Source organism: Macaca nemestrina, chromosome 7 (genome assembly GCF_043159975.1).
Source record: "Macaca nemestrina isolate mMacNem1 chromosome 7, mMacNem.hap1, whole genome shotgun sequence".
In the NCBI taxonomy this organism is placed as follows: domain Eukaryota; kingdom Metazoa; phylum Chordata; class Mammalia; order Primates; family Cercopithecidae; genus Macaca; species Macaca nemestrina.
Genome location: NC_092131.1, coordinates 54,994,933 through 55,008,771, shown reverse-complemented (window position 1 = coordinate 55,008,771; position 13,839 = coordinate 54,994,933). Strand labels below are relative to the sequence as shown.

Below are 13,839 nucleotides of genomic sequence, written 5' to 3'. Positions count from 1 at the left end.
TATAGTATATGTTGAATAAATATTTATTTTGAAAGAACAATAAACTTTCATTTGAATCCTAACGGCATATTTCAAATGACGTTAAAAAAATACTGAGATCAATGTTGAAGAACACATTGCTCTTTCCTTACCTTAAATTTTAAGGCAGGTGTTTGTGTCATAGATGATGCTTTCAATCCATGCAACCGTTCTTCTATTTCCTTCAGCCTAAGAAGGGGCATGAGATTATATACACATACATATTTATAATTTCATAAATATTAGATGCTTGCTAGCTTACTAAAGTATAAAGATGCAGATGATGATGGACCATTATCTCTCACATTAATCCTGGTTGACAGTATTTAATAAACGTCTCTGCCATAGTACAGAAAGTGTATAAAAATTTATGAAATAATTAGTAAAAGTACCCCCAGTTGTCATGATACCTGCTGTTAATAGCTTTTTTTGTAGTAAAATGTGAGTCACATACAAGCACATATACACCTTTAAAAAAATTATACCAAATGGTTAATACCATATATACTGTTCTATCTCTCTTTTCTATACTTAAGACTTTAGAGATCTTTTCATTTCATTGCCTCCTGACCTACTTCAATTTTTTTTAACAACTATGACTGTCCAAAATACAGGTGAACCATAGTCTAACCCTTCTCTGTGATGAACATCATTTTCAATTACAATGTTTCATAGCTACTTACATTTAGTAAATATGGAATTAAGTTATTATTATTATTATTATTATTATTTTTTAAAGCTATACTTGGCCAGGCACAGTAGCTCGTGTCTGGAATCCCAGCACTTTGGGTGCCTCAGGTGGGTGGATCACTTAAGGTCAGGAGTTCAAGACCAGTCTGGCCAACATGGTGAAACCTCATCTCTACTAAAAATACAAAAATGAGCCGGGCGTGGTAGCAGATGCCTGCAATTCCAGCTACTGGGGAGGCGGGGGCAGGAGAATCACTTGAACCTGGAAGACAGAGGTTGTAGTGAGCTGAGATTGTGCCACTGCACTCCAGCCTGGGCAACAGAGCAAGACTCCGTCTCCCCCCCCAAAAAATCTGTTATTTTCCATGCTTTTTTTTTTTTTTAAAGTTTTACTGGATTTATACATCTAAAATGCTGCTCCAGTCTTGCCAAACATGACATTTTATTTCAAAACTATCAATTATTTTGACGCTATATTTATGTGTCTAGCCTACGGTACTTAAGATTCTAAATGAAATCCTTAGTTAACATCTATAAGACAAAAACAAAACGAGTAAAACTTTTAGTCAATTAGCATATTTGTTTTAATATGCTAGTAAATTATCAAAATGAATGATTTTTCATTGTTATATTAGAATTAATCAGATAAAGAGAACAAAGAAGATAAGGCATGTAACTAGAGATGAAGATAGGAATGTAGCAAATAATTAAAAGATAGTATCGGGAAGGCCACAAATGATTAAATAATTATAAAATCTATTTATAATTATGTAACAAATATAATTATGTTTATATATATAACATATGTAAAAAAAATATTTGCCAAAAAAAGCGCTTAAAAATTATTTTCAGAACAATAAGAAAGGTAGAAACCCACCTCGAAAGGTCAGTAAAACTACGAAAGATTATAAACTGGTAAACATTTTCAATAAGGATTCTATGCAGTGACTAAGCTTGGAATAAGTTTTAAATTTCACTCCTAACAAATTGTGAAGAAAAGATGAAAGGAAAACAAGGAGAATAACAAAAGAATTTATTTTATGCTACAGGAAAATGCATGTAATTAGCACGAAAATCAACAGTCTCTAGCTTGATTACACATGCTATGTAGTAATCGTTGTATCCTAAACAATGCATTATTTCTTTATCATGAAATTCTTAGTTTTCTCCTAAGAGGTTCAGTAATTCCATAAAGACATTTAAAAAGTTTTCAAAAGATTAGGATATTTTACCGTCGTTTTGTTATATAGAGTTCATCGAGAAGATGTCGTTCTTCATAGCTCATCCATCGTTCATCAGGCAACTCTTCTTCCTTTTGCAGCAACTGTTCATAGAGTCGAACTGGATTCCAGCCAGTCATTATGTCATAAGTAATTACACATCCCAAGGAATGTGATACTATTGAGACTTTACCCCCTTTTTCTTCAAAGTCTGGATTCCGAGAACAGAAAAGGGAATATAATCGATTCAGCTCTTGCTGAAGGCCTTTAACTAGCTGTTTGAAATAAGAAAACATTATCATATTAGAGTTGGCACTGACTACTATACACTTATTCTAAACTCAAATACATTAAGGTAGAAAAACATACATTACTGATTAAACATACCTAGGTTATTAAAATTAACTTAGGTCTTTCAAAATCTTGCAGGAATGAAGGTATACATACTATTATAATCCATATCATCACTAAGAATATAGGCAGATATTACATAGATCCTTTTGTAGTCCTTAAACCTAAAACTGTATAAGCCAGTAGTTCCCTAGATTAAAAAAAAAAAAACACCAAAGTTCTACGCAGATACCAGTAAGATTTTCAAAGACCCCTGCAAATTTCTTTTTTGTTGTAACTTACCTACATGCAATTCTAAATTTTTGTACCTTGCAGATTTTAGTCAGTAAATTTCAGAAAATGAGTATCTGGGCTTATGATAATAGGTATACTAACATATTATAAATTATTGTGCTTTTAGATAGAGTAATATAATAAAAGGCCACTGTATGATTGAAGAAAAAACTAAAGTTCATCTACTGGATATTTCAAAATTCCCACTAAGTTGGCAATACAGATATAAAAGTAAAAAGTTGCTTTCTATGTCTGGAAAGCAGGGCTATTTTAAGTTTAGAGGTTAATAATGTGGGGAGTATTTTCGTAATTTTTCTTTTTAAAACTGCTTTCTTTGAAATTAAGCTTTAACAAATACTACTAAAATATTCCATAAAGTCAGAATAAGGATCTCTTGTTACTCAAACCCATCCTGGGCCCTGACCTGAGTTTTAAGGCAGTCTTCTCTTCTTCCTACCACTGCTTACTTCTATTTGATTATGAATTTCCTGCTGGATGTTCAATTTCTCATTTCAGTACTTCTTAATATACCAGCTGCTACTCTGACATATAAATATTAGTTATTTGTTGCTTCCATTTTCAGGCTTGTTACTATGTCTCAAGAGAAAACTAGCCACTATCAACTTTTATTGAAAATTCTTTATCTGCTGATACAACCTGAAAATCATTCTTTATGTACTTTATGATTGGCACGGTTAGCAGTGACATGAATAAAGGGATGATGGTCTCTGTTGACATCTCAGAGCTTCACAATGCAATACTGGTTAAAGCTAAAGGTCTAGTCAAAGCTCTGAAACTATCATGTCTGATGAAATATATTCAGCTGATGAAGAAAGAAAAGGATAAGACAAGCTTGCAGCATGTGGAAGGATGATAAGCTGCCTTTTCTCTAGAGAGAAATGCCAAAGTTTTATTTTAATTAGACTCTTTTTTTCATCAGGAAGTAAAAAAGAATTACACGCTTTAGTGCAATGGTTCTCCAATTTGCAACATGTATCAGAATAACCCGGAGGGCTTGTTAAATACAGATTTCTAGGTACCATCCCAGACTTTTTGATCCCGAAGTGCTGAGATGTGGCCTGGGAATTTGCATTTCATTATGCTCCCAGAAGATGTTGATGCTACTGGCCTGAGGACCACACCTTAGAAACTACTGATTTAATGGCAATGTACATAAACATCTTCTAAGACACGGGTTGTAAGTAAAACTCTAATTAATATAGATTCAGGAATATGCAGTGTGAAATACTATATTGCTGTTTGAAGGGAGCTATAATATGCTTTGGATTTGGCTTTGATAACAATATCAACCAATCCTTAAAATTTCATTATTTTCCTGATTTACAATCTACATGAGGTAGGTACAGAGAAGGCTAACACTTAGATAAAATAATTTCCTTTAAAAGCAACAGTTCTTAATCGTTTTTATTTTTGAAGACCTTGATTTTAAGACTTGTACCATGTAAATCTCAAAGCACTAACAGATACATACTTTATACTCTGATAAAACGTACCCAATCTTTTTGTTTTTATAAAATACCAGCCTACTCCCATATTAAAGTTTTTTTTTTTTAAAAAGGAAATAACACTACCAGTAATTAACCTATTTCATATTCAAAAATTTTAAAACATCTCTCACTACACCAAATACTTCATTAGTTTGTCAATCACATATGGGTAAAAAAACAAGATCAAATTATCTAATGCAGAGAAAGTCTATTTGATACTAAAATATTTCACTATGGAATGAGGCATAGCACGGACAGTTTCTGAAGAGCTGATGATGTCATCTGTTTTAATAATTATACACTTGAATAGAAATGTCCTTTGTATTTCCTTATTAGAGCATATCTGGATATGGTAGCATTTTCTTTTTCTATTGCTTATGCATATATATGGGACATCTGTGGTCAGACATTATGATTCTGAAAGCCAACTTTTTAAACAGCTTTGTACTACCTCTAAATGCTTCTGTATCTCATCTGCTCATCAGTGAAAGGAGAAATTCATATCTATGTTGTATCCAACAAGTTTACTCTAATTGGAATTTCTTTTCCTTCTTGTTTCTGATCCAATTATATTCTCCCAATTAGGATCCCTTTGTGACCAACTGTATTCATTTGGGACATCTCAGCCAAGATTAACAATATACCCTGGGATCTTAACTTTATTATCTATTAGATCTACAATATGATCTAATCAAGTCAGCAAACCTCTTAAACAGTAAGCACTGGATAGCTTTTTAAAAGTTTAAAACAATTTCTAATTTCCATGACCAATGCTCAAGAGTAAAAATTTATGAAGGAAATGAACATAAGGAGGAAAAACCAGGGAGTTTCAAGAGTTGAGTCAAAACACACAAAATATGGCTGAGGAATAGAGTTAGTCCTTTGCTCTCCCTGCTTCAAGAAATTGTGATGAGAAAATGTAATTTAGAGAGTTCTAGTCATATATATCAATTAAATAATTCAAATAATGTCAAGATACAGCTAGGACAATTCTCTATATAATTCTTCATTTTTAAAAGCTATTGAAAAGAGTGTTCAGGGCCGGGCGCGGTGGCTCAAGCCTGTAATCCCAGCACTTTGGGAGGCCGAGACGGGCGGATCACGAGGTCAGGAGATCGAGCCCATCCTGGCTAACACAGTGAAACCCCGTCTCTACTAAAAAGTACAAAAAACTAGCCGGGCGAGGTGGTGGGTGCCTGTAGTCCCAGCTACTCGGGAGGCTGAGGCAGGAGAATGGTGTGAACCCAGGAGGCAGAGCTTGCAGTGAGCTGAGATCCGGCCACTGCACTCCAGCCTGGGCGACAGAGCGAGACTCCGTCTCAAAAAAAAAAAAAAAAAAAAAAAAAAAAAAAGAAAAGAGAGTTCAGATTTACACAAGATGTACAGTTCTCTCTGGATTCCTTGTGTTACTTTAGGGTTGAAGTAAGGGCCAAAGGCTCTCTGATGATCTCTTGATAGTCTGAAATTAATTTTTTTGGTTGATTTTTTTAAGCTGGTCCTCAGAAAGTCATCTGAGAAGTACTGATTGATATACACAACTTTTCCCCTAACCATGACTTTTCAGGAATTATTAGGAAAACCATTAATTAGGGTTCTTCCATGAGCATGTAAGAATGTGAGAGTTAAAAGGGACCTCAGCGATGATCTAATTTAAACTGCTATGAAGCTAGGAGTCCCTTCAGTAGCATCCCTGAGAAATGGTCACTCAGTCTCTAGTGCATATCTCCATTTTTAAAGTGTCCACTTCTATCTTTAGAGACAGCTTTGTTACTACACAGCTCCGTACAGTAAACAAACATGTTCCTTCCCGTATTTTCTATCCACTGACCTTTACTTTTTAGACTTAACAGAATAAGTCTATTAAAAATATGGTGGCCCTTGTAATACATAAATACAAATATACACATAATCAATCATAACTTGAATGTCTAAGGACCATGAATTGTACTGGAAACTTTATACACATTTCATCTTTAATCCTAATGACAAACTTTATCTACATATTTTATCCCATTTTATAAGTCGGGAAGCTAAGAAAGTGAGAAATTTGATCTCAGAACACAGAGCTGGTTAAGTGGCAGGTTTTGTTGTTGTCGTTGTTTTTGTTTTTGTTTTTTTTAGATGGAGTTTCCCTCTGTCACCCAGGCTGGAGTGTAGTGGTGCGATCTCAGCTCACCGCAACCTCCGCCTCCCAGGTTCAAGTGATTCTCCTGCCTCAGCCCTTGAGTAGCTGAGATTACAGGTGTGCACCACCATGCCTGGCTAATTTTTGTATTTTTAGTAGAGACGGGGTTTCACCATGTTGGTCGGGCTGGTCTCGAATTCCTGACCTCAAGTGATCTGCCTGCCTTGGCTTCCCAAAGTGCTGGGATTATAGAAGTGGCAGGCTTTGAATCTCCATCTATTTGACTACAAAGGCTCAGAGAAGAAGGGGGGAAAAGGCTCTTTAAAATGCCTCACCAATAAACCAAACAATGTTCATTCACCAGGCATGTGACTTACTCCAAATCATTCCTTCTCTAAGGAAACATATACTTTTAAATAATTTATCCTAGAATATTGCCTAACACCAATCTCATGTTAATGGATTTTAATTTACAGAATCAACTTCTCTTTTTAAAAATAGGAATACGCCAGGCACAGTGGCTCACACCTGTAATCCCAGCACTTTGGAAGGCTGAGGTGGGACGATCACTTGAGTCAGGAGTTCAAGACCAGCCTGGGCAACATCGTGAAACCCTGTCTTTACTAAAAACACAAAAACTGGCTGGGTGTATTGGTGCGTACCTGTAGCCCCAGCTATTCAGGAGGCTGAGGCATAAGAATCACTTGAGGCCAGAAGACGGAGGCTGCAGTGAGCTGAGATCGTACCATTGCACTCCGGCCTCAGTGATACCCTGTCTCCAAAAAAAAAAAAAAAAAAAAAAAGTTTGCCCTCCTCTCACTTAGGAAGCATCCCTTTTGTTCTTCACAATGCCTTAAGCAGTGTTTTCCCAGAATTCCTGGGATAGTATCAAGTAGGGGAACTGTTAAAAATACAAAATCACAGGCTCCATCTCAGAGCCACTGAATGAGAATCTCTGGGAGATCTGGGAAACTATTCCTTTTCTTTTTTTTTTTTTTTTTTTTAAATGAGATGGGCTCTCCCTCTGTGGCCCAGGCTGGAGTGCAATGGCGTGACCTCGGCTAACTGCAACCTCCGCCTCCCGCGTTCAAGAGATTGTTCTGCCTTGCCCTCACGAGTAGCTGGGACTACAGGTATCTGTCACCATGATTGGCTAATTTTTCTATTTTTAGTAGAGATGGAGTTTTGCCACGTTGGCCAGGCTGGTCTGAACTTCCAGCCTCAAGTGATCTGCCCGTCTCGGCCTCCCAAAGTGCTGGGGGGATTACTAGCATGAGCCACCATGTCCGGCCTCTTTTCTTTTTTTGAGACGGAGTCTCGCTCTGTCACCCAGGCTGGAGCGCAGTGGCGCGATCTCGGCTCACTGCAAGCTCCGCCTCCCGGGTTCATGCCATTCTCCTGCCTCAGCCTCCCAAGTAGCTGGGATTACAGGCACTTGCCACCACGCATGGCTAATTTTGTATTTTTAGTAGAGATGGGGTTTCTCCATGTTGGTCAGGCTGGTCTCAAACTCCCAATCTAAGGTGATTCACCTGCCTCGGCCTCCCAAAGTGTTGGGATTACAGGTGTAAGCCACCGAGCCCGGCACGGCCACCTCTCATTTGAAAATAATTTCAAATATAGAAAATGTTGCAAAATAAAAATAACACAAAGATCACTCATATAACCTTTACCCAGGTTCACATATTGTTAGCATTGTCTCCCACTTGGTTTATTCACTTGTTCTGTTTCTATGATAAACACATAAACCCTCACCTTTTTTGGGAATCATTTGAGGATATATTATATATGTCACGGTCTTTTACCCCTAAATTCTTCAATTTAGATATGGCATTAGCTATATGTGTCTTTAGCATCCTTTAATCAGGAACATTTTCCGCAGCCACTCTGCCTTTATGATACTGATTTTCTTTTTCTTTTTTTTTGAGATGGGGTCTCACTCTGTCACCCAGGTTGGAGTACAGTGGTGTGAGAACAGCTCACTGCAGCCTCGACCTCCCAGGCTCAAGGAATCCTTCCTAGCCTCAGCATTCCGAGCAGCTGGGACTACAGGCCCAAACCACCATACATGGCTAATTTTTAAAAAATTATTTTTGGTAGAGACGGGGTCTGGCTATGTTGTCCAGGCTGGTCTAGAACTCCAGGGCTCAAATGATCCTCCTACCTTGGCCTCACAAAGGGCTGAGATTACAGGCATGTGTCACTGAACCCAGCCTGATAATGATATTTTTAAAGAATACAGTGTCATTCCTACTTTTTATTACAACATCCTCATTTTGTGTTTGTCTGATGTTTCCTCATTGTCAGAATACTGTATAAGTGATATGTTCTCCTCTGTATGTCATATCCAGAGGTGCATAATGTCCATCTGCTCCTCAGGAATACCCAGTTTAGGTATTGCTTGATTTCTCCAGTGTATAATTATTGTTGATCTTTCTTAAACGAATAATCAGTTTGTGGGGATATACTTTATGACCATGTAAATATCCTGCTCCTCATCAAAATACTGCCTTCAATTTAGTATCCATCAATTTGTGTCCAGTCTTCTCTTACCTAATCCTACCATGATAGCTGTAAAATGGTTTTCCAACTCCAGGATTCCCTCCATCAGCTGGCCTTTGGCATTCTACTGTAAGCAAGGATTCTCCTTTCTCCCCATGTATTTATTTATAGTCAATATGAACTTCTAATAATTTTTTCAATGATTTATAAATAATACTTTTGGTGCTCAAATTGTTCCAGATTTGGCCAGTGAGAGCTGCTTAATTTGGCACTGTGTTCCTGTGACCTACCCCATAATTCTTTTGAGCATCTTCCTACCTTCTGTCATAACAAGTTGTTCCAGCCCCAGAATCAGCCATTTTCCTGAGGAACCCTGATTTTCCTCAGTGGGAAATAATAGTGCTAGAGGAAGAGATCTGGGTGCTAGGTGTGCTCGATTAGGGTGTCTTTGCTTATTGGCCACTTCGGTGGGCAAGGTTAGGAAGTACATGCGTGAACAGGCATACCCTGTTTTATGGCACTTTGTAGACACTGCATTTACAAATTGAAGGTTTGTGGCAACCCTGCGCTGAGTAAATCTACTGTTGCCACTTTTCCAACAGTGCTCACTTCATGTCTGTGTGTATTTTATAGCAATAAAGTATTTTAAAATTAAGGTATGTATACTTGTTTAGACATAATGCTGTTGCACACTTAACAGAATACAGTATAGCATAACCATAATTTTCTATGCACTGGGAAACCAAAAAATTTGCATGACTTGCTTTATTGTTTTTATTGCTTTATTGTGACATTCACTTTATTGCGGTGGTCTGAAACCAAATCTACAGTATCTCTGAGGTATGCCTGCATATATACATATTCACTTACATATATAAGTAATACTCACAACACACACACATATTTTAGAAATTGTTGAATTTACAATGATACCCTCAAATTCCAGTACCCGCCACCCCTACCCTGGGTTTATTTTTGCTGTTATTTTTAATGAGTATAGAAATGATTCTCATCAGGGATGTTTGAAAATCACTGCTAAAGATTGCTGATGAATTTCAGTCACAAGTTCTCATGCTCTCCCATGAAATTCATCTGGATCAAAAGACAAACTAATTCAAAGGACCAGGTGTTCCCTTTGCCCCCCATTTATCATAGACATTGGTTCCCTCTTCCTACTACCTATTTTATTCAGTTCCATTCTGAGGACAATTATCTTTCCACATGTAAGAGCATTACAGAAAGTGACCATTTGCTCAGTCACCACTAGCCAATGACCAGAGCTTTGAGCCCTCTTAGGGGTACCACCAGCCATATATATGCAGGTATGTGTATGCGTATGGTAACATGTGCTCTGATATCCTCCTCCCTGCACTCTCACTGGTTTCACTTCTAATATTATAGTCTGTGCTATACAACTCCAGAAGGGAATCGTAAACATACCAAAAATTTACAAGTATAATTCATTATTTTCCTTATGTTCTACTCTCTTCCCCTACAAAAATCTGCTTCCCCTTCCTCCATTTATAGTTAATATCAGAACCATCTACGAGTTGCCTAAGCTAGAAATTGTAAGCATCATCTGTCTCTTCCCTTCCTGTATCACCCATAACAAATCATTTCAAGACCACTTAATTCTATCATATTTTGAATCTATCTCTTCTCTTTATTCCTATTAACACTATTTTGGGTTAGAACTTTGTTATCGCTCACTTGAATTTATAAAGATAGAATTGGGGTATGGGATATAACTGTTTTTTCCTTTTTTCATCCTCAAGAACATAAAAATATTGGAGAGAAATGAGACACAAACAACACTATCTGTTATTCCTTTGCCAAGTCTATGCCACTTTACTAGCTTAAAAAAACAAAATGTGTCAAAATGTGCTCAGAAAATATTTGGCAAATTACATTTATAAGTTAATACATATAAAACAATAAACCTGTTAACTCTGAAATACTTTACATGTCTATTATAAAGATAGTTATAGGTTATGGAACCTTAAGAAATCTAAGATCTTTATACAGAAAACATATACACAAAATCCTACTGTCAGGCTCCACTCCATACTTAGTTTTTCAAAGCTTAGTTAGGAATATTTTTAGATTAAAAAAATTGATTAAAAAAAGCTCCCACAGAAAACATCAAACCCTTCTTTCTCTTATGAAAGCAAAGGTATCTATAGGCAGCAACATGTCTGTTTCAGCATTGAAGAATTTTACTCAGAATTCAAAAACTAAAATGATTTGATATTATAGTACCTGTAATAATAGTAATTCTTGACTGCCGTGTGCCACATGTTAATATAACCATTACCTCAATTAATCTTTACAAGAATGCTATGAAGTAGCTACTTGTTAGAATATCCACTTTGCAGACAGAGAAGCCATACAGAAATTAAGTGTTACAGTGGGACTGGAATCAGGCAGTCTATCTCTAGAGCCCATATACACTTTGCAAAAAGTAATTTCTACTGCATGGTTTTTAGAACAAAAATTGGGGCCACATATGACTATGATGAAATATGGAAATGTAAGTTATCTTAAGTACTATAACAATAAGCCTAAATGCTTTTTTCAGAGGGAAAAAAAGAGTAATTGCAAAAATTTCCATAGATTTCTCTTCCTTCCACACATTTCATAAATATGGACCTATGTATTGTAATATTTTAACCTTTCTTGAAGGCAGAGACTCCCCCTTATACAAGATCCTTGTACAGTATCTTATATATAGTTCTCAATAAACACATTTTCAATAAACATGTAGACCATATTCTTAGTTCAAAACACCTTTAGCCAGCTGATTCAGTATACATAAATATTATCAAATCTTACCTGGGATTCCTGATAAATAAATTTTACCAACGTGACAGATCTTACTTTCAAACACTTGTACTCATTTTCCCTGTCTCCCTGCTAATGAAGGGTAAGAGTCTGCAGTAAAGTGGCCCCCTGTTAGCCTGTGTTTGGCACAGAGTAGGGGCTCACTAAATATTTACTGATTAAAGGCCCAGGAAAGTCAAAATAATCAGCCAATAAATAACAGAGAGACTGGCTATCTCATGAACACAGAGGAGAGAAGTGGTAAACAGTGTAAGCTGTGAAGCTATATTGCCTGGGTTCAAATACTGGCTCTGCCACTTATTAAGCGAGACACAATGAGCAAGCCTTAAAATCTCTCTTGGTATCAGTTTCCTCATTCTTCAAATGAGGATACTAATCATACCTACTTCACAGGATTTTTTAAAATAAGGATTAAACAAGTTAACACGTTAGGCAATTAACAAATGTTAGTTATTCCTACTAAACAGAATTCCTTTCCCTCTTATCAATAAAGTGACAAAATGCATTTGGTGGAGATTCTCTCATCTTCTTGAATAAACCTTCACCTCTTGCCCTAGTGTTACTCTTGGGAGGCATCGGCTCCACTACCATTTGAAAACTGTACGAATTCATTACAGAAGTGAAGCAATAAACGTCCATCATATACAAAAATTGTAAAGGACATTTTATGTCTAAAACTCTTTTGTGAAGACAACAGTCACAGATATAATCAGATTTATGAACACTGTTACTTCTCAAAGAGCTATTTTCTAACCAGTCCCCCACCTGAGACTATCTGTTTCATTAACGGTCCTAATGTCTTGTTTGAAGACTATCAAATTTATTAAAAGTAGGCTATTTGTAATGAATTCCTGTAATTTCTCATTTGCTTAAAAAAATGTAAAAATTCAGGACATTTGTAAGTTATCACTAAAAAATACCCACCAGCAAGATAATCATGATACTTACTTCATCTCTATAAAGCGGACTAGTATAATACATTATGTCCATTGCACTGCTGTTCAGCATATCCCTTAAACCTCGTACTTTGTCAGGAGTAATGGAATCAACAGTGTCTACAAAAACAAGCAAAAAAACCAAGTAAATTGAACTTATAGAAAGTCTCTGTTATATGGAAATAATAGCGAAGAAAATTACATTGCCTGAAATAGTAACTATTTAACATTTAAATATTCAAGACCAGCTTTGGCTCTAATGAATCTTCCCTTCCTGTAAAATACCACAAGAAAAAAACAGTAAAAGACAAAACAGGAGATGAAAAGAAACATTAAAGGATGAAAGCCGTTATCAAATCTATAAAGCGTCACCCTTTTTTGTATATTATGGCTTTTGTATGAAATTCAGGGGTACCCAGAGCAAAACGAGGCCACATATTTTAGAACAAGTGTCAAAACACAATCCCAAGTCTTTTTGTACCTCCTTTTCTGTTTCCTCTCCTTTTTGAGATGGAGTTTTGCTCTGTCCTCCAGGCTGGAGGGCAGTGGGGTGATCTCGGTTCACTGGCTCAAGTAATTCTCCTGCATCAGCTTCCTGAGTAGCTGGGATTACAGGCGCATGTCACCTGCCCAGCTACTTTTTGTATTTTTAGTAGAGATGGGGTTTTACCATGTTGGCCAGGCTGGTCTCTAACTCCTAACCTCAAGTGATCTGTCTGCCTAGGCCTCCCAGAGTGCTGGGATTACAGTTGTGAGGCATGCACCTAGCCTGTTTTTTGGATCTATGCACCTTCAGCTTGGCAATACACATGTAGACTGCCTAGAGCCACTGGTGGCAACCAGCAACAAATCAAAAAGTCATCCTACAATTTGCATCTATCTTTAGTGAGCCAAAGATTCTGTGGGCAAGAACTGTCAGATCACAAATATGCACAAAGGCAAATAAATCAGCAATTTTATCAGTAAACAAGATAAAGGTGGTATAATTTACTCTCTTGAAAAAAATTGCTACATAAACTGATTTTCAAACCAGTACACCCTTCCACGAGTTATGCTAACCTATGGAAATTCTACCATGGAAAGATTATTCTATTAGACACCTAATAAAATTATTAGAGATACGGAAAATTTTACATTTCTTATAGAAATACAAAGCACTATACTTGGATGAATACTGTGATTTGAAAGCACAAGGAGAGCAGAAGGCATATAATTTTAGTGAAACAAAATTTCTTTTATTCCTTTTCACTTTATTGGCTTAGGTTATTTTATTTATTCTTCCACTTTAATACAATGTAATAATAACAGGAAGGCAAAGACAAGCAAAAGTTCTTTTTCTTTTTTCAAAATTGTAAAGGGAAATATTGTTGCTGTTT

General features: G+C 36.5%; 1 protein-coding gene across 7 annotated transcripts in view; it reads right to left on the bottom strand.

The window, feature by feature from the left end:
• The window catches only part of LOC105481810 (DDHD domain containing 1), a 123,098-nt gene that overhangs the window by 17,263 nt on the left and 91,996 nt on the right, over nt 1-13,839 (bottom strand). For all 7 annotated transcript variants that reach the window (XM_011741553.2, XM_011741554.2, XM_011741555.2 and 4 more), the window contains 3 exons: nt 12,477-12,583; nt 1,941-2,203; nt 132-207 (listed from right to left, as the gene is read on the bottom strand). In XM_011741553.2, the coding sequence (XP_011739855.1) occupies nt 132-207; nt 1,941-2,203; nt 12,477-12,583 (446 nt within the window). The remainder of the gene's footprint in view (nt 1-131; nt 208-1,940; nt 2,204-12,476; nt 12,584-13,839) is intronic.